Consider the following 22,254-nt stretch of genomic DNA (forward strand, 5'->3'; position numbering starts at 1 on the left):
CATTGATAGTGAAAGACAAACGCAGCAAGATAGAAACAAACGGATAAATGATTAATATTAATGATTTTTCACAGTTCACATTCACAATGTATCGTCAACTCGTGAACCGATACTTTTTTTTTTTACAAGCTCACGCAAATTTTTCTCTTGTGTCATCGTCGTCATACTTATTTAAAAAATTTTTTTTTGTATTCACTATTTTTTTTGCTGACGAACGAATTTCCACTTGTATCCGTATCGAGTCTTCCTCTTCGTCTTTTATACTTTTATTTACGCTCATTTACACGTTCAATATAATTACGATCCTTATACTTATGTATGCTCGATTAACAATATGCGCAGACTCTATAAGTTACAAGCCATTTGTCTAATTTGAGGCTGTCTCTGCATCGTCATATACTAATGTCAGGCAGATATCGTCGATCTCGCGCTCGCGCGACATCAACTCTCGGGGAAGAGGGCAATCCTATAACTAGGTATACTTTTTTGTTTTTATAAATCACAAAATGCACTTTCATATAATGTTTTTCGCACAAATGCACTCATGCATGTAAAAAAGCAATTCCTCGAATTTTTTTATCTTGTTTTACCAACAATGCCTTGCTGTGTCGTTATTGTGATTATTGTATTTTACATTAATGTGTAGCTTGAGCACGCGTTACTTTCAAAACAATTAATTTTCGTTGGGCAACTGTTTTGTAAGTCAAATCTAACAAAAAAATACGATTACTTCTATGTTACTGCCCTTTTTTTTTTTTGTAGGTCAGCCGCGCTATTTCCAATAAAAATAATGTATTACAAAGTTTAGAGTACAAATTCGAGTAATTTTTATTTCTTTACATGCAAGAACGTTATAAAAATGTACATACACCTTATAATGTTCATATTACTTTAAAGCACATGTTGTCTATAATTTTTAACAATATTCAAACGTATGAATTTATTTGCAGACAAATTTTAACTAACAATATAGACAATTTATAAATATTTTTATAGTTTCTTTGTTTAACACATTTTCTCAAATTTCTGCTCTAGGAAAAAATTAGGCTGATCAAACATTAAATTGCACAAATGTAAAAAATGCTCGATTACAAAGCAACGACGAAAAACACGCTTTTATACAAGTTGTATTTCGACAATCTATAGTTAATCTATTGCTTTCGTAGCCAAATTTTTCGATTAACATTAACCATTCCGGTTGACTGAATTTATTAGTTGACGAAATGCTAATTTTTTTGATATTGCACTCGTTCTATGTATACTTTAAGCCACAGCAAAATATACTTCAACTACTTTCCACATGCACTTGGTCAATTTGATTGATGCAATTACTCTTTGCACGATATCTCTTAGAATAATGTTCAACGGGTTTCTAAATTAACAATAATTTACATTTACGTATTCGTGCTTCAGCACCGATTCACACAAATATTTGGAGTCCTTTTTTAAATGCCTCTATGATAAAGTAAAACAGCGAAAAGAATTTTGAATGATTTACTTAATTTGTATTACGATGCAGTTCTCATTTTCATTACATATAAAGTACATTTATTATAACAAATTTACTGACATAAAAATTCCCAGCCCTACGATGGTCGACTGATTGACATTACATTTGACTATAATCGCTTGTAAAAATGTGAATCGCATGCAAACAGCAAAGTTACAATGCACATTTGATTGGTACATGGTAATACATTTATTACCATCTTTTGGGATATATGTATATTTTAACGGCAGTGGAAACATAATGCTTTAATGGTAGGCTTCACAGAGTATTTCAATTATTACATCGTAAATCGGCGTAAGGTTGTTAATTAAATTTTTTTTCCGAATTCCCCAACGATATCGAGTTGACACGTCATTTTTATTTTCATTTCGCGATAATACAATAAAAAAATGTTTGGTTCTAACTTTTTTTTTTTACTTTTATTGTTATTATTTTTTTTTTTTTTCAATCATATCCAGTAAGGGTGAGAACGATGAATGATCATTTTTGTTTTATATTAACAACTGTCAGTCTTGTCACACGTGGTCTGCATAGGAGTGAGTTACGATTTAACTTTTCCACAACATTTTGATATTAGTTTAATTATTTACACATTAATTGTCAAATAAAAGCGAGAGCCTCAAAGATATAATCGCATTCAATACACATGTGGGAGGTCTTTCTTCTTAACATGGAAGTGACTTGAGATTTTTCTTCGTTGTCAATTTTTTTCAATTACGCGAGCGCAGCAACCGTGGTACATGTTTTCCGATTTTTTTATTGCCAAACCTTGTAAGTCTTTGGCTCCGAAAAAAATTGAGTTTCATTAAAATTTACAATACAAAGGGATAAAATGAGCTTATTATTAAATTCGTTTCGACAAATATGTAAAATTTTAAGGTATTTACACACACGTAGGCACATACACTCACTCACGTATATAGCTTAAAAAAATTTCGTTACATGTGTAAAATGTATGCAGCACAAGCCATGAAACAGATCACGGTATATACACGTAAACAAAACTTTTTTTTTTTTTCCACAAAACAGAGCAATAGGAAAAGGGGACGACGATAATAAGTCTAAAAATACGTTTAGCGTTAGAATTTAAAATAAAAAGACTGCACAATTAAAAATAAAAATAAAAATAATAATAATAATAATAATAATGGAAGCACGAAGCTCCCACAAACTGCTAAAAAAACTAAAAACTGTGTGTATGTGACATGATGCGTAACAAGCTTGAACGCCTGGATCGACGACACTGTTATATACCACACAGTTGAGTTCACTTGTGCTAATCGCAACATAACTTACGTATATCCGCCATAGCATCATTGATTAAGTCTGTGTCCTTAGAAACACGACATGCATAAAATTAGATACAGTGCTGGCAGTATAGCCATGCTCAAAAGCATAACAAAATATTCATATATTTTTTATGTGTATATATATATGTATATAATGTATGTGTATTTGTATACAGGATCATCATAGTTTTAACGTAATCATCATTATGATAATAATTAATTGTAATAATAATAATAATAATAATAATAATAATAATAATAATAATAATCATAATAATAATAATAAGAATAATGTCTAAAATAGTATTTAAAAAAAAACTAACATTAGACGGCGCTACATTCTCAATCATTAGAGATCCAAGTAAGACAGTGGTAGTTTAATATCACAATAAGACTACTCAGGCCTCGCAAAAAACGGGGTTACGCCGATCGGGAGGACAATCTGCGTTATCTTTATCTCACGACACATCAGTTTTTGGAGCCATCGAAGAAAAAAAAAAAAACTGATGCTTTCGATATTTTTACTTTCACTATTGACGCGTTAAACTTTTGGCGTTTCGTGCATGGTTTTTCTCTCGATTCCCATACCGCTCGGCTTCCTCGTCGAGAGAGCGATAAGTCGTTGTCGATCGTTCAACGCGTTTGAGGCAGATGATTTCGAATGACGTTGATCGACGACAATAAATAACATTTATAAAATTTAAAATTACACAGCAGACTTGGCTACATGGTATAGGTCGTGAAAACGAAGGACGATTTTCCATTTACTATTAATCGTTAAACTCCAGTCGATGCGTAATTAGCCTAGATATACGAGCCTTACACTTTTTTTGTCATTACGCCCCTTTTTATTTTCGTTGGGTCATGGCTAAACGTTATTTCGATTCGATGCGACAATAGCCAGCCATTTCTTTCCAAAGCTTATCCTCCATAGTATAATGTAACAAATTACCAGCTGATCCGCAGCTTTGATTCATTTCATTGAGTATTATCACGGGATTCATCTCAATTTGGCCGATTCAAAAATTATTGTCGGTACAAGATCTCGTAGAAAAAGAAAATAAAAATCATTACGCCGCTCAGTTGGATGATGAAGAAAAAAAAAATTACCCAATACATTATAGTGTACTTTGCGCACCTCGGTATCTCTTGTTTCCAGTGATGATATTTCCAAAATACCAAAATTTCGTTACCCCCTGCGCAAGCAGATCACGCGTGGAAGAACTGAAAAAACGTACTATGTATTTTTAAATTCATCTCCGAAACAGCGCCCCGAGCAAGTACATCATTTGTCTCCCCTCGGCAGCTTAACTGCGCGCGACTCAACGATCCAAAGAAAGAACAAAATCCAAAGGGCTCAGAGACGACAGTCGTGGCTCGCGTGTCGCTTTAGAAATGGCTAGCTCGCACCCGGCTTCAAGACAAGATGTGCGGCAGGAAGGTCCCCGAGTCGTCGAGGCTGGGATCGAGGCTCGTGACGATGTCCCCGGTGGAGGCGTGCCTCGAACTCGCGGTCTGGCCCCCGGCCGTGAGGGCGTGGCTGCTCGCGCTACCGTTGAGCTTGTTCTTGACGACGAGGGACGCGCCACCGTCCGGGGCGTCGATGCCCGTGATCTTGGAGATGCACTTGCGGCCCCGGTACAGCTGCTGGTACTGCTGCAGCAGCGCGTACTGCTGCTGGGGGTCTTCCATCGTCTCGGCGCGCCGGCGCGCGTTGCTCGACGCTACGCTCTGTACAACGCCGACGGTCGCCGATACGCTTGTCGCTCCGCAGCTCAGGCCGGTTTGGCCGTGCACCGGCTGGCTAGACTCTACGACGCCACCACTGCTCAGGACCAAGCTACCGGTCATCGAGGAAGCCATCGTCGACGACGAGGACGACAGGTGCGACGAGGACGAGGAGGTCAGCCACTCGTGACGCATCGCTTCTTCCGGAGTCATGCGTTTTTTCGAGTCCCACCTAAAAATTGACAAATCATTTCGTTCAAGTACAACTTGCACAATAATTATCTGTCATCTCGTCGTTGGAGGAAAAGTAAACTTACTCAAGGCACCGGCTAACGAAATCGACGAACAGGGGGTCCCGACACCTAAGGGCCAGCATGACACTTTTGGTTCCAGGCCTCCTCTTCTTACCCTTGCTGTTGGTTATGTTGCGAGGATTACCCTTGGAGTCTGCGGACAAATTGGTACACGTCAACGGATGCCATGATTGTACCATCGAAACAACGAGAGTCAAAACTTTACTCACCAAAAAAGAGCCTGCGACGCGTGGCGTGAATGATGAGCTGATCTGGGGGCTTGCCCAGCACCTCCATGATACAGGCCAGCTGTTCGACCTCGTTTTCACCGGGGAACAGCGGGTAGCCGGTGTAAAGTTCGGCGAGAATGCAGCCCAAACTCCACATGTCGATCGGCGTGCCGTAGGGCAGTCCTAGGATAACCTCGGGACTCCGGTAAAACCTTGATTGGATGTACGTGTAGACGCGCTGGTGACTGTAGCATGACGAGCCAAAGTCTATCACTTTGATCGAGCTGCTGCCGCGTTGCTTCAGTAAAACGTTTTCCTAGACAAAGATAATTATATAAACGAACTGGACTCCACTCGGTTATAATTTATAATTTTAATAAGGTAAGTACAGGTATATAATACGAATACGTACGGGTTTCAAGTCGCAGTGAATGATATTTTCTCGGTGAAGTAGCCTAAGACAATTGACCAGTGAATTGGCGAACCTTCGAATGAGGCTTAAACTAAAGCCTTGGTAATTGTTCTTTTTAATGAGCTCGTACAGATTCAAGCTGGAAAATCAAGGTTAATTCGTCAATTAGTGAGAAAAAAAATGATCGATCCATCAAAATGGGTTGTCGTAAAATAAAGAAAAAAAAGTCAGCCTCGTACCTCATCAGCTCGAAACTAATGCACAGATGATTCCGGAAGTAAAAGTACTCTAGCATGTGTATCACATTGTGGGAAGAACTAGCATCGACATCCTTTTTCCTCAGATGATCCAAGATTTTGACTTCGACTAGGGCCTGGTGATGGAATCTCTTTTTGTTCCTAATAAAATCACAAAAATACCCGCAGTTTGTACTTTGGTCCATACTTATGAATCTACCACTCACTCGTATGACAATTAAACAAAAACAAACCTTATGATCTTGATGGCAATGTGCTGGCCGGTCTTGTGATCCAGCGCCCTGATCACCTGGCCGAAACTGCCTTTGCCAATGACTTCCAGGATTTCATATCTATCGAACAAAAATAAAGGGGAAACAAACGTAAGACTCCGATGGATTCACAAATAAGTACGAAGGCAATGGATAATTAAAAGTAAGCGAAACTCCGCGCTACCTGTAGGAGATGTGGTCGTGGAGGACCTTGTTGTAACTGCCGTTGTCGTCGTCGTAGCCGCCGTTCTGGGAGGCACCCTCTTCCCCGTGTATCTTACATGCCGACAGGCCGAGGTACCAGATCTCCGAGTACTTTTCGATCTCGGCTCTTTCGAATTCCGTGAGCTTGGAGCCGTAGTACTTGGTCGCTTGTTCGGGAGTCATTGGTAATCGTATACCTGTATTTTTACAGGTGGAAAGAGAAAGCAAACTTTTGTAGAATCGCTCCAGATTGTGAAATGAAAGGAAAAAAAAAAAAAAAAAAAAAATTATATCCTTCTGGATATGCAAACGTACCACATCCATCGGTGTGCGAATTGCTGTTGAAGGGGTCGTGGTGTAGGGGCAGGTGGATGTTGTTCGCGTTCGTGTTGTTGGCGTTATTGTTGTCCAATCGATCCACCCGCGACGTCTTCGAGTTCCCAAGGGACGGCAGCACCTGAAACGCAGAGGTGGAAAATAAAACACTCGTGTCACTTTATGTTCACGTGAAATTGGATTTCACGGCTGGGGCTGAGCCAAACAGAAAAAAAAAAAGAAAACTAAACGGCCTATATACACGTGTGGGGAATGTGTAGGTATATGGGGTCTGGAAAAAAATATCAACCTACGATAAAAATAACAGAGTCGCCTTTTTTTTCTATATCAAATACGCCCACGCGAGCTTCGATCCGCCCGTGTACAAAGCTAACATCTTAATCTTATTTAATGGCTACACAGAAGCAACTTTATGGGGTGGAATTTGAAAAGAAAAAAAAATACACATTTAATTTGGAATATTTTCACGCAATTTTGTTTCTTTTTCGTATTTTTTCAACCACTTCATACATATATTACAGATGCATCAGATGTTCGTTTATTGCCGTGTTTGTATATTAATTTTGCTTAGGTACCCGAAAACAAAAACAAAAAAACAGCTGGACTCGAAAATTTGTGACGAGCGCAACGTGCCGAGTCCCATGCCGATATTTTTTTTTGTAGAACGAGTTTCCGATAAACGAATTTCAATTTCCAATTCCCGTTCATTTCACACGATATATAAATATGTATTTCCCTCCAACACACATATTATATAGCCTATGGCTTTTAGCCCAACTGGCGAAACTTGTGTCGATTAAAGCATACCCATTCCCATTTACACCAACTGCTGTGTATATAATTACACGCTCCGCCCAACGAAAATCTAAAACAAGTGTTGTTCAGTGTTTGACCTTTGCATTGTGTTTGGAGCATCACGCGACAATGACAATAGGTTAAAGGTATATATGGAACGAAAGAAGGAAAAAAGTAAGATGCTCACCCGGTGTAAGTATCTTTGGATGGGGGCCTTGAGAGAACTCCGGCGAAACTGAATCGGAAAAAATGTTGACGGGTATGAATTTGCACATGTCAAGCTCCACACCGGCAACGCGAGTCTCGAAAGAAAAAAAAAGTAAAAGGAAATAAAGACCAGCGCGCACGCGAGCACACACAGCGCCGGCGGGAGAATAATTTTCAACTTTCGTGGTATACGTGTCCACCCAAACAGTAAAAGCCCACCTCGCGCATGGGAGCCGTAATTTCACATTTTCCATCGCAACGTTGAGCTTGTGCCAATGTGTAAGCGTTGTAGTTTTTTTTTTTTTTCTTTCTTTTCCCACAACAACCTCGACCCCATTTGTTTGTTTGCCCGCAACTTATTATTTGATCCCCGATGGTCGAAGAAAAAAGCCTCCGAACGATGTTATCGGCTCAACCAATAATTACACAGCCTCACAAGCATCGACCGGCAACAAAATATTCGTGGAAGTTCTCGGCCCGGTGGCTTGATTTGATTACGAAAGCCGATCGCGCAGGTATAAACGCACATAAACCACCTGACGCTCCTCTTATATACACTTATATTAATTTGTGCGTGACTTCCGCAGTTTATTCCCAAAGTTCAGGGAAGCATTTGTTTTGGCTGCGAAGCGAGCATGATCGGACTGGTAAGGTGTAGAGTATCGGACATGTGGTCGAAATTTTGCCATTGTTGCAAGCACATCAACATTCCGGGGCATGTCGCAACGAGGGACGCAACCGCGTGGTTTGTTAAACAGGAAATGATTATTTATTTTACACGTATAGGTTTTTTGTGGACGCGTCGGCCGTAATGGAAAATGGACCGTAACCCGTAGCCGCGATGCAGCGAAAACGAAGGAAGGAGGAGGTAAATTTCAGGAATCAATAACAATAAACCTAAATAACTCCAGACTCGCCTACCCGCGCATGGGTAACCTATAGGCATACATAGGTACATTTATGCAGCGCTAAAATCGAGACACAAATACCTTTCGCGTAACTAAGTATAATAATCCACTGTTACTATTAACAGTTGCAGCACGTGCAATTACATACGTACACGCAAGTATACGTGTCCTTGCGGCCTAACAAGTGTCATTGTGTTCATCTGGTACAGGTATATTACACGGTACCGCAACCATGCCCATTAGAGGCCGTGTATAATATACATGTATATATACATCTCATCATCAGCTGCGTATGAAGTAAGTATAGGTATGGCTATATATTTATACTTGTGGCATCTTTCCTATACATACTGTGGCAGCCGCAATGGCGCAAATACATGGGGGACCGTCTATTGCATATACAGTTGCGTACACCTATGCGCAACGCAAGCATTGTTCGTCCGAGTTTCGAACCGACCGGGCAGTCATAATAGTAATCATAAAAATTATGTAGTGCCTTTTACATGTTTTTTTTTAATGTGCCATGCATATCCTAACGATTCAATCGTGCCTCGGTTGAATCTAAAAACAAAACAAAAAATCGTGTGTTTGTGTACATATACATATACATACCTGTTGCAAAACAATCTTCGCCTACTCGCGCAACGGTACACGAAAGAACCGCTACTAATTGACGAATCCCGTGGCACTACATGATCAATATATTCATACAATCTAACGCGTTGCTTTCTACTGTCGCGTTTGGGCGGGGAAAGATACCAAAACAAATTTTGCAACATCATATATAAGTAGTTGGTACAAGCCAGTGTATATATTTATATCACTAAAAAATGCCTCGTATACCTGTACGAAGGAATCCGTTGGAATCGAGGTCGACGCAATATGTTTCGTATTCCATGGACATAGACCGGGCTCAAACAGTGATGAACCGGGAAAAATTATTCGCACCCAATTTTTTTGTGCTTTCTTGTTCAAAATATAGTAATGTACCTAAAAGTTCATTTTGCCGCCCAAGAATGTGGTCAGGTATTGTTTAAACAATTTTTTACTCGAAAACAGTGGGGTTTAGGCATATACATTCCAATTGGTTTTTTGTTCCAAATGTGCCAAAGAATCTGAGAATATTTTTTTCAGGTCGAAAAAACAACTTTGACGAAATTGTTGATAAAAAAATTGTTTAAACAATACCTGACCACATTCTTATGTGGCAAGATGAACGTTTAGGTACATTACTATATTTTGAACAAGAAAGCACAAAAAAATTGGGTGCGAATAATTTTTCCCGGTTCATCACTGTTTGAGCCGGTCTAACAGCTTTGAAAAAAAAGTGTAGCATCGTGTCGCAAGTATATAGGTATACGTTTGTTTCGTAGGCGCGACGATGATTGATTCCGCGCTGCGTGGCATCATCTCTCGTTGCGAGAGCAAAAAAAAAATAATAAAAGCCAGCCTCTATACAGGCCGTGTATAGTGCGTTTTGCTGCTGATGCGCCACGTGGGCGAAAACAATGCAATCAAATGGTTTTTCGAGGGATCGATTTTGCGTGGGTGATCGATATAGATCACAGCCAAAATATCAGAGGCATGGGTACGGTGATCAATGGTGGGTGGACGTTAAGTAATTGATCGCTCCGGCCTGTATACATATAATGGCGCTCTCTTTCCCCGGGGAGGTGTCGACTCACCGAGGTGGCATCATCATCTCGCTACACGTTAATCTGACGCACCGTTAAATCCAAGACGAAATTTTGCAATTTTTCCTCTCAACGTATTTTTTTTTGTTCACACTGATAGTATAAAAAAAAGTAGTTTCCACTGTGCTTTTAATGGGGCGTGTACTTTTTGTTTCCCCCCTGCCAACTAACGGTAAAAAGGTACATTACGGCATGAGAAAGAAAAATGATGGAACTCGGATAAGCAGCAGCATTTGTGTGTATCCCTGCGCGTAAAGCGTCGTTGTACTCTGCTAATACTGTTATCTGGTACTTACTTGGGCCGGGGACAAAAATCTCGGGGCATTTAGATGCGTGTAATATATTTATATATATGTCTGCAGATCGCGCGAGAGATTGCGTTGGGAAAGCGCGTAAAAGCACCCGACGTCCGCCGCGTCTCTCCCTATATACTATATATACCTAAAGGTAAAGACTAATAATTAAACGCGCGGGAGAAAGGAAGAATAAGTATCCTGCAATTGCAACGGTAACATATAAAGGACGGGGAAGGGGGTGGCCGTGCACACCGAGCTACTGTGCTGCTGGCGACAATGCCGAGAATTCGTTCCCCGCGTGGACGCTAGATCCCAAAGTACTTCTTATACTTTTCTCCATAGCTTTGCCTCTACTTACTATGCATCTATACTTGGGTATATACGTATTCAATTTACTGGAATCGCAATAGGTGCCCATTTTGAGTTCCCGTAACCCATATAACTTACGAGCCGCGGTTGCTTGGGGATATAATATATATATGCACACCAAGTGCAGGATGTAATATGCAAAGTGCACAATGCCAAGGAGGCTGAGATCAAAGCCAATAACGGTCCCTATGTAAAGTGAGAGTACCCAAAGGCCAGCGATTCATTTGTATCTCGATATCCCTTGCGCATTTCTCTCAACTCCGAGAAATCTTAAGTATGACGTCTTTCAAGAGGAGGGGACATTAAAACGTCCCCGTCGCGCATTTTCAATAAAATTTTCTCTTTTTTGTCTTTCTTCATTCCCCCCTTAAGACGTGTATAAGGTAAGTGAATTACACGCGAGCGAGCGAGCATTGGCCCGATGGCCCCTATACGCGCGCGCACAAGCTCGGTTTACAAGGAAAAAAAAAAAAAAAAAAAAAAAGAGTCGGCGAGTCGTGGCCATTAATTTCAATTGGGGCCCATCGACGCGAACGAATCGGCCCGTCTGCCACCGACTGCGGCCCCAAGTCGAGTCGTCAATTAGCTCCGAGTCTTTTCTCCTATTCTTTATCATCGCCATGATCATCGTGGATGTACAAAAAAGCAAAAGTGATAATGACCTTTCGCAATGGAAATATCCCAGCGTATATGGATGTGCCAATACTTGATTCAAACTCGAGTGACATGTGGGTAGGTACCGGTGCTTTTGGTGTAAGTATATTTATATTGGTACATCTAACCCGAGATTCCGACGAGTCACTTGATTGTTTAGCGCGAGAAAAGGAATTGACGCGCCGATCGGAGCCCGCGTTATATATATACACGGGAATAAAACAAACGCGCTTGATCGATTACTCGGCTGGCTCCGGACGGACGCGCGTACACGAGCGTATTTCTTTAAAATAACCTTTGATGAAAAATTCATCGGCCTTTCGTGCTTATATGGTTACTATCTCGAACAGCGATCTATCAATCACCGGAGTAGGTGAAAGAGGACCGTCTTGGCTGATCATCGAAATATACATACCGTCTCGTAGCCAAATCAGCTACGCGAGAAAAAAAACATGAATTCTAACAACATGTTATATATTTTCTTTTGGTTGCCATATGTATGACTAGTGAGTATATCATCTGCAGTTCGACCCAAGGTGTCCGCGGAGAGATGGCTTCATTAGCCGCAGCTACACCGTACGGCTCGAGGGGGAAAAAAGGCTTTCTCTCTCTCTCCGGCAGGACATAACGGATACGCGTTCAAAAGTTCGTGACTTGGTTAGCGCGCCAGGCTGTGCAAACACATACTCGGTCTCGCGCAGCTGTACGTATATATTATACACACAAGGAGCGAGGGAGTGTGCTGTCGCTGTCAAAGGCGGCTCGCAATGGCTAATTGAATATTAAACAAAGCCTGACCGGCGATCGAGGGTCAGATTTGCACGCTCATTTCGTACAAGGCACACGGTGCAGGAGGAGCGACAAACGAAATTCGAAATTCTCGCGATCAACCAAAGAGTCGTACCATATACTTATCCGCCGTTGCAGTTTACGATATATTTATGTTGGCGTGAGCTGGTTAAACTTGAAAATTTACAATTTTCCACGCGTACACCCGACAGGAGTAGGACTCTCGGATTTTCTCCCTGGCGTGTACTCGGCAAGGCCAATTAGGAGATTCAAGCCCCCAAGTGTATAGGCGCAGGGAGAGGATACCAGTCTCGAACAATTACGCCGAGGAACAACAAGGTTGAAAATAAGCGTGTGGCATTGCTGCACGCGCTTGCCCGACTTTTCCGAGATGCAAAAAAAAAAAAGGAAAAGAAAAGAAAAGCTAAGGTAGAAAGAGAAAGAGGGACATACATGCAGGTACAAATGACGCGCCAGAAAGAGCAAGGGGGCAAAAAAAAAAAAAAATAAAAGGCTTGGCGCGTTCCTGTTTCCCCAGATATACTTACTCGCGGCCAGTGAGAATAATACAATTTTCCTGAAATGGCGAAGAGATCTAGGCCCGGAATGACTGGATACGTATACGCTCCCACTGGCATTCCCGTTCTGGAATTGTGTTAACCGCCGCGCGTGTGTGTATATACTCCTACCTACTTAGCGACGGGACACGGCCGCGCGAGCTCGAATTCCCGGAAAAACATAGCTACTTATCCCATCCTACTTCTTCTTTTTTTTTTTTTATTGTTTTTTTTTATTGTTTTTTTTTTTTTTTTTTTACTATCGCGTACCACGAAACCGATGCTCCCATTATATTTAATTGTCTGCGGTGAGGCAAGTAATTTTTTCATGGTTTTTCCTTTTATTTTCGTACAGCGCAAAAACACCATCAGCAGCAGCAAGCATCAACCCACTGCAAATATATACACACGTAATCCTTCGGATCTATTGTACGCGCGATCTCCGCACCTTTTGTAACGTATACAACACACCTACTTAATGTCGAAGCGAGCGTATATATATTCATATTATACGTAAAATTTTTCCCCAACCGTGCGACGGTGTTGAAACAATAAACTGCCTTTGTTAAATTAGACGTGGTTTCTCGGGGTATCGCGTCCGTTGATTGCCGCGCGTTGTTTTTCCTTTTCATCAGCAAAATAATCCGATTGGAAACAAAGGAAAATACTTACGGGCACTTACGCAGCCGCCGCGAGAGCCAATATATGCGCGCTTTTCGTCTTTCTCTCTCTCGTAGGTATACTCGTTTTTCCAACTATGTATATAGATTTGATATACAACGATAAGTGCGCACTCCTGCACCGCACCCTTTTTCCACATGATTTTCATTTCTCGGCCGATTACGCGCGCGGATTTTAAACGGGTGGTGACTTTTCTTGCTGTTAAAAATACACTTTCAACGTATATATTTTATTTCTATGCACCCCCAACAACCAACGACCGAAGGTTCTGCGTTGCTGCATTAAAATCGGCTATACGATAACGCACTCGCCACTGTCAAATAATATAAGTATATGGGTACATGGCACAAATAAACAGCTGATAGTACTTGTACGGTAATTACAAACAACTATTTTACTGTTAAAATTATGTTAATTCCTCGTCGTACCTATAAACATGTACATAAATATTATATTATGCTTAAGAGTCAAGCTTGATGTTTCTCACCTCATTTCCACGCCTATGTGTATATATAGGTATAAGTGGATTACTCCCATCCCTCCGTAATAATATCGCTCACGCGTTTTCTCCCCCTAACAACAGTGTTTTGTCTTTGCCTTGTAAGTGCAAGTGTATTATGATATCAGCAACTTAAACTGGGGAAACGGAAAACGAAAGTTATCCGTGTATTCATGTGCACATTACCCACGTGTTGCTTTGCATAAATGCGTGAATGTGTAACGCACGCGGGTGTATTATCATTAGGAGCTCCTACACATATATATGCACGTATCTCAGGATAAAAACGGTGTTGATCTCATGTATAAACCGCACATATGCCCATATTGTGGGTGCGCGAGTTTACCTATCGCGGGTGGATGTATACGTATATCGGTAAAATAGGCGCACATAATATTGCCGGATGCGGATGTATATATATATCCGTTGCCCCGTTGTGCACCAAAAGCCTGTACATATAGGTAAGTGTATGTGTACATGTGGAACGAAAGCCGTAAATTATGCGTGAGTAGGTACAACATACCTTGCGCGGTATGGCATGGTTCGCACATGCGGCGCACATGAGACATGATGCCTGCAGCGTTTTGTTGTATAATATGTATACGCATGGCACGTCTGTTGTCGAATAACACGTGTTTGTTTGATGCAGAAAGCCTGTATATGACATACCTATAGGTACCATTTCTGTCGGAAATTCAATATTGCAGGCAGCCAAAGTTGCGGCAACGTTAACGAGGACTAAAGCGTTTGCTGTACCTATACCTACTTACTTACGATAATTTTTTGGGTTTTTTGAATTATTTCAAGTCCATATATCCGCTTATAACGAATTAAACCCAAGGTATAAACCCAATATCTTATTGCGACACGGTATTACTATGAGGAACCAATCCACGACTCTCAAATATTTATTTTGTCCGTCAATGTAATATAAAAGAGATAGTGCTCATAACTTATGACAAGATTTTATATTCCACAGCTGAATTTATCAATCAAATTGTTTTAACAAATTTGTTAAATGCGTCTTTTTGTTCGAGAGTCCAACAACAAATTAAATTTACACGGGAAAGTGACGGTTAATAAAAATGTGTATGGATACCGAGACGGATAGGTATATAAAACGGCGTCGAAAGTACGCGCGGTCAAGCGTATACGCATACATACAATAACACACACGCGACCATATATATATATACTATGGAAATGCATTGTTTCGTGCATATACATACCATAGAGTCACTCTCCTTTTACGCTTACAATGTATATACCGAGGCGGAAGTCACGTGATATACGGTTGCGCGGCCGACCAACGGAAATGATGTCAATACAAACGCACATAATCATGTATATGTTGTTGTACAACGTTATAATACATTTTTAAGGCAATGGCGATCGTTAAACGTACGAAAAAATCACACGGTATAATATTGTATTGTGTATAATATACTTAGGTCATCGCGCGCTTTTCAGTAAACGGAACAATAAGCGTCCACTGCACTTGTGAGTGTAGATTACTACGCGCTCGGTGTTTTTCATCATTAAAACAGTCCTCCACGTATGAATTTATCGACCAAGTATTAGACACGAGAGCAAAAGAGAGAGGGTCCGCGCGCTCACGGCTAGAGGCGTAAATTATATTTACAACAGTCCCCTGCCGGACGCGCGAGCGCGTAAATTGAAATTTTCTCACCTTTCTCTCCCTCCCTCGCTCTGCTGTATGTACATGATACGCGCACGGGGAGTCGTGGGTGTCCGGTTTCGCGTAACTGTTGTGTGCCGCACACACATGCGAGTCTGCTAATCGATTTTCGTGATTGAAAGAAAACAAAAAAACAAAAACAAAAAAAAAGTCACTCCTAAAAAATGATTTACGATTGCGATTTCGAGGTGCAGCAGCTCGGAGGAGGAAGCACTTTGGCCGTGGAACGCGTGAGAGGAGAAAATATGGCAAAAAGAAAATTGCTTGCCTGTCTCTAATGAAAAACACCGAGAGAGCCTATACACATGCGTGTGTACTTATGTACACCGTCGTGGATCCTATACATGACTGCAAGAAATTTAAGTACGCATGCCTATGCTTACATGCAAAAGTCTGTGCGCGGCGCATTAATGCCCACCGTGCGGCCGTATTTTCTGTCCATACGGAAGTGCGAGGCCACATATACTTAAATATATACGTATTCGCTTTCTCGCTCACATATTATAGATACCCACATAAATGGTACACATCACGATATAAATATATACACATTATGACGTAGCCATTATATTTATATTGTATGTACCGACATACCGACTATTGCGGTAGAGCCTCGCCGTACTCGCGCGGGTGAAGGATCCCCTCGCATAACCGCATATCCCCTACTGGCATCGTAATAATTATATGTTATACATGTATAAAAACCAAAACAAATATTTACCGTCTCATCTATTTATAGTACCGATGTAGGTATATATTATATAGCAAACACTATTTCCCAAAGTACCTGTAAGTGTATCTTTTAGTATATTATAAGGTACTTTTACAGTACAGATCATCCTGCTGCTGGGAGACGGTGTTACAATATGTACTTCACTCGCGTGCGACAAACGATCAAACGATACGAGTTGCACTATGGGAAAAATAGATGGATTAAATTTTCATTTTCGCAAGCGATTTTCTACAAAGGTATACACACCGACTATATATGTGTATTTGATCAAAAGAATAATTATAAAAATAAAATAATAATAATAACGATATGACATAACTTGTGCAGCTTGTCGTCTCGTAGCTCGGAGCACAAGTATATTATAGGAGTGCACACGCAGTATGTAGATTTTAAATACGCATATACCAGCAACAATACTAGTAATGTATGTGTATGTATTTTAACACGGGTGTAAGTGTATAAGTACAACGCGTATAATAAACGTGTACAGAGAGACGCGGCGACAAGAGGTAATACGGTATAACGGTAAGCTTTATTATATCACGTTGTATACTTAATGTGTTTGCACAAAATAATACCGAAATAGCCGAGAAACTGCGAGTTCTGTAACACAATATCGTATCGTTGGTATAACAACGTGAAAACAAGTCGCGCGCGAGCTGACGATCTTTTTGTTGCACGCCCCCCCCCCCCCCCCCAGCACATAGGTACCTAAGACACACATGTATTGTGTAGGTAGGTATGCTATTGCGATACAGCGCGATTGTCGATCTCAAGTTGGAAAAAAGATTCGCGGCTATCATTGCGAAAGAGCTGTGGGGAGGAAAAGGAGGGGGAGAGCTATTGTATAGACAGCATCGAGACGGGGGGGAAAAAAAATTGACACATTACAAAATCGGGGGGACCAGCGGGGAGACAAGGGCAATATGTATATATATAAATACATGCCGCTACGGAGGAGACACCCTGATTGTACGTATACAATATATGATAATTACGGTGAGAACGAACGAACGAGCTTGACTTCACATCGAATCGCGCATGCGTGCAGCTCAGCTACAGGTATACATTATTGGGACATTGTTATTATTAGCTCCTCGTCGGAGACATCATCAACGGATGATCGGATATCGGATGGTACTTATAGGGAAGGAGGGCTGTGTCCCACGTGTAACGTAACGAACAGGCATTATATACCTATATATGAGAGGCCTGCTGCAAAGCAACAACAGCAGTAATGAATAAGTATAAGTACCTATATATATCATGTAGGTGTATTTGCAGTTAAGAGTGGAAGGAGTCATTAACCGCCTCGTTGGCTGCTCGGTCGATTACATCATGGGTGTCAACCTTCGGTTGAAATTTTGGGTGCCCTGTACCTTATTACCAAAGTACCTATATTTACTTACGTTGTGCAATACTATATACGTATTGCATGTGCAGTGGAACAACAAAGAAGACCAGAGATGCAGCTGTAGGCCCGTGAGTACCAGCGCTCCCAAAAGTGGCTACCGAACTTGGGGGGAAATTCAAATTGGCTATATGGAGCAAGACGCAAAACCTCAGATAACTCGACAACATTCCATACACCATAACTTGATCAATTAATCCTAAGCTATTTAACCCAATAACCCAACGCGCCCATACGCAGTATCACGAACATTAATAATTAATAAAATAAATTAAACAATAACGCAAGCGCCAATCCCCACACAACCCGGGGCGCTTACTGGTCACTTTAATTATTAAGAAAATTAATAAAGTAGAGCAAGCGCCAATCCCCACACAACCCGGGGCGCTTTCTGATCACTTTGTTAATGAATATATTAAATAAAATAACACAAGTGCCAATCCCCACACCACCCGGGACGCCTACTGGTCGCTTTAATTATTAATAAAATAACACAAGCGCCAATCCCCACACAACCCGGGGCCCTTACTGGTCACTTTAATTATTAAGAAAATTAATAAAGTAGAGCAAGCGCCAATCCCCACACAACCCGGGGCGCTTTCTGATCACTTTGTTAATGAATATATTAAATAAAATAACACAAGTGCCAATCCCCACACCACCCGGGACGCCTACTGGTCGCTTTAATTATTAATAAAATAACACAAGCGCCAATCCCCACACAACCCGGGGCCCTTACTGGTCACTTTAATTATTAAGAAAATTAATAAAGTAGAGCAAGCGCCAATCCCCACACAACCTGCGACGCTTTCTGGTCGCTTTAATTATTAACAAAGTTGATAAAGTAGAGCAATCGCCAATCCCCACACAACCAGTAAGCGCCCCGGGTTGTGTGGGGATCGGGGCTTGTGTTATTTTATTTATTATATTAATTAACAAAATGATCAGAAAGCGCCCTGGTTGTGTGAGGATTGGCGCTTGTGTTATTTTATTAATAATTAAAGCGACCAGTAGGCGTCCCGGGTTGTGTGGGGATTAGCACTTATGATATTTTATTTGATATATTCATTAACAAAGTGATCAGAAAGCGCCCCGGGTTGTGTGGGGATTGGCGCTTGCTCTACTTTATTAATTTTCTTAATAATTAAAGTGACCAGTAAGCGCCCCGGGTTGTGTGGGGATTGGCACTTGTGTTATTTTATTTAATATATTCATTAACAAAGTGATCAGAAAGCGCCCCGGGTTGTGTGGGGATTGGCGCTTGCTCTACTTTATTAATTTTCTTAATAATTAAAGTGACCAGTAGGCGTCCCGGGTGGTGTGGGGATTGGCACTTGTGTTATTTTATTTAATATATTCATTAACAAAGTGATCAGAAAGCGCCCCGGGTTGTGTGGGGATTGGCGCTTGCTCTACTTTATTAATTTTCTTAATAATTAAAGTGACCAGTAAGCGCCCCGGGTTGTGTGGGGATTGGCACTTGTGTTATTTTATTTAATATATTCATTAACAAAGTGATCAGAAAGCGCCCCGGGTTGTGTGGGGATTGGCGCTTGCTCTACTTTATTAATTTTCTTAATAATTAAAGTGACCAGTAAGCGCCCCGGGTTGTGTGGGGATTGGCACTTGTGTTATTTTATTTAATATATTCATTAACAAAGTGATCAGAAAGCGCCCCGGGTTGTGTGGGGATTGGCGCTTGCTCTACTTTATTAATTTTCTTAATAATTAAAGTGACCAGTAAGCGCCCCGGGTTGTGTGGGGATTGGCGCTTGCGTTATTGTTTAATTTATTTTATTAATTATTAATGCTCGTGATACTGCGTATGGGCGCGTTGGGTTATTGGGTTAAATAGCTTAGGATTAATTGATCAAGTTATGGTGTATGGAATGTTGTCGAGTTATCTGAGGTTTTGCGTCTTGCTCCATATAGCCAATTTGAATTTCCCCCCAAGTTCGATAGCCACTTTTGGGAGCGCTGGTGAGTACACGTTGACCAGATGATATCTATACTCAATAACACATACCTAAGGGTAATATAATATATATGTGTCTCGGTAAACGCAACTAGTATTCAAATCTCGCGCGTGCACGTGCTTTCTCTTTGCGGGCAAAGAGAGCAGCGGTGCTGGACTCCAGCAGCTGGAGGTATACTAATGTGAGGTGGTGCACGCCCACCCCACCCCCTTGTATGTGTGCACACACAACATATCATCCACCGGAACGAGCTTACGTGTATTACACGATTTCCCTCCGCATCTGTGCATCACACACCATCTGATCTCCATCGCGTGCGCGTTACGTATAGGTACCTATGTGTAGTGCTGAAAGCGAAAACTAAACTGCATGCACGCGTGTCGTATGTATACAAGTGTTTGAAACAGTACAGCCGACACTGAAAATGCACCGCACTCGGCTCGAATCTGCTGGTGGCTGTACGTGTATGTATAAAGTATATTTATACATGTATACGAGGTACATAACGTGTACGTACATACAGAAGACATAATTGATCAGATGGCATATAAAAGAATCGATTAGCACAGAGAGAGAGAGAGAGAGAAAGTTAACGCAACACTTTACCACACAACTTATTCAATTTCCTCCTTGGCTATCCAAAATATAGGTCTTTGATGTATTATGATATTAGGTATAGAGCCGATGCTGATGAAAACCAAAAGTGGTGTGTAAGTATTATGCATTGTATCGGATGAATAACTTTTGTCAAGTATAGTGAATGTTACAACCATATAGTTGCCCCTTTCTTACCCCGTTTTTAATGTCGACCAATATTTATACACGTATACAGGGGTATCGTATATGGGCGTGACTGCTCTCTATGATTATTAAGTAAGTGGGTACACCCTCATTGCATTACACCTCGTTTACATAATAAAACGGTATATTATCAACCTCATAGCTATGGTGTATACCTCGATTAACTTTCACCAGAGCGACGTTTACGGTTATACTCGTGACATTTTTCGCGAAGCTATAACGTAATATTATGTAGGTGTAAATCGTGCCCGTAAGTAAGTAGTCAGTCCCTATACAGTTGTTCATCAGTGGTCAGTTGGCTTATGTACGTTTTTTACACATCCCCAGTTGTTTAATCAGCGGCATGCAAAGGCCCGGGCATATTATTACAGGCGCACCTATAGCTGAAGCTGGTGGATAATAGGTAGAGGTACATATACCTATGTTTGTAACGCCTACTAATTTCGAAGAGGCTCGCGCGTCACTGCATCTTCTTTTTGCAATATAGGACAATGTAAATAAATACAAGTACCTCCGTAAGTATACATGTATATTATGTAGGTCGCAAGGGTATAATAAGTACAGTAGGTAAACAGTAGATAGGTATATAGGGATGCATAAATGGAGGTGCTTATGGAGAGAGAAGTATATAGGTACAGGACGAGAGGAGGCACGGAGTAAGTAAGTACTTAGCCGAGAAGGAAAACACGACCGGCAAGTGGATAGGAATCGAGATTCGTGTGCCGGTCAGTGACTCTTTTTCTCATTCCCTCTCGCGTGCATACATGCGCAACATATACATACAACAATAACGTTGGGAGAGAATTATACGACCCCATCTCTCACACCAATAGAGTGTGTGTTATATACACGTGTAAACATACATACATACATACTCACACGAGCGTCATGATGCTGCTGTATATACGTATGGTCGTCGCGGTTGCCGTTCAACGGCATCATCAACAGGGAGATAGGTGTGTAAGTACGTTGTTATATAAATATGCTATGTGGCTCACGTGAACTTATAACAACTGTATATAGGTATGTGCCGCAGGCGTTAATCACGACGACAAATTAGTCCTTCTTGGATTTTCGCCGGTGCTGCGTCTACCGTTACACGCAATATTTATGACGTGTGTAAGGTATCTATGTGAGAAATTATTATAAACAAAAATCTGCGTGTAATTAACGCGTAATTTTTTGTTCCCCTCGGCCAGTCGAGGACGAAATAATACTCGCTTGATTATAATTTGTTTAAAGCCAATTATTTATTACCTGTCGCGTTATCATGGTATCTATATAGGTACACATAATATATATTTATACCTATACTCGATCCGTCGGATTAACCTGACACGCTATCGGCTGATAATTAAAAAGCCCTTATCGTTATTCCTACATATATATACACACACGCACAACCGTAAACCGAGTGTTTTTGGCATATCGTACAAAATACAACAGCAGTAAAAGTATATATATATATATTTTTTTTTTTATAACGCCAGCATATATCCCTTCCTCTCCTCTAAGGCTGCAATTTCGAAATTTTATAGCAATTAACGCGACGTTTAAAATTTTTTTTTTAAATTAATTTATTTATTTTTTCTAAATAAAATTGGAGGGATCAATTACAACTGTCCGACGGTCCATCTATGGAAAACAAAAGGTCAATCGAAGCGCGTGTATATAC

The 22,254-nt window shown here is 40.9% G+C and overlaps 1 protein-coding gene across 1 annotated transcript in view; it reads right to left on the bottom strand.

Moving 5' to 3' along the window:
* Nucleotides 1-2,457: 2,457 nt before the first annotated feature.
* The window catches only part of LOC106645192 (uncharacterized), a 131,194-nt gene continuing 111,397 nt past the window's right edge, over nt 2,458-22,254 (bottom strand). The window contains exons 5-12 of the mRNA XM_089593918.1: nt 6,490-6,631; nt 6,155-6,371; nt 5,953-6,051; nt 5,702-5,860; nt 5,463-5,601; nt 5,051-5,366; nt 4,845-4,974; nt 2,458-4,759 (exon numbers count right to left, since the gene is read on the bottom strand). Coding sequence (XP_089450044.1) covers nt 4,216-4,759; nt 4,845-4,974; nt 5,051-5,366; nt 5,463-5,601; nt 5,702-5,860; nt 5,953-6,051; nt 6,155-6,371; nt 6,490-6,631 — 1,746 coding nt within the window. The 3' untranslated portion in view covers nt 2,458-4,215. The remainder of the gene's footprint in view (nt 4,760-4,844; nt 4,975-5,050; nt 5,367-5,462; nt 5,602-5,701; nt 5,861-5,952; nt 6,052-6,154; nt 6,372-6,489; nt 6,632-22,254) is intronic.

Source organism: Copidosoma floridanum, unplaced genomic scaffold (genome assembly GCF_036245765.1).
Source record: "Copidosoma floridanum isolate Cflo_tuat_1 unplaced genomic scaffold, Cflo_Japanese_pri ptg000001l, whole genome shotgun sequence".
NCBI lineage: Eukaryota > Metazoa > Arthropoda > Insecta > Hymenoptera > Encyrtidae > Copidosoma > Copidosoma floridanum.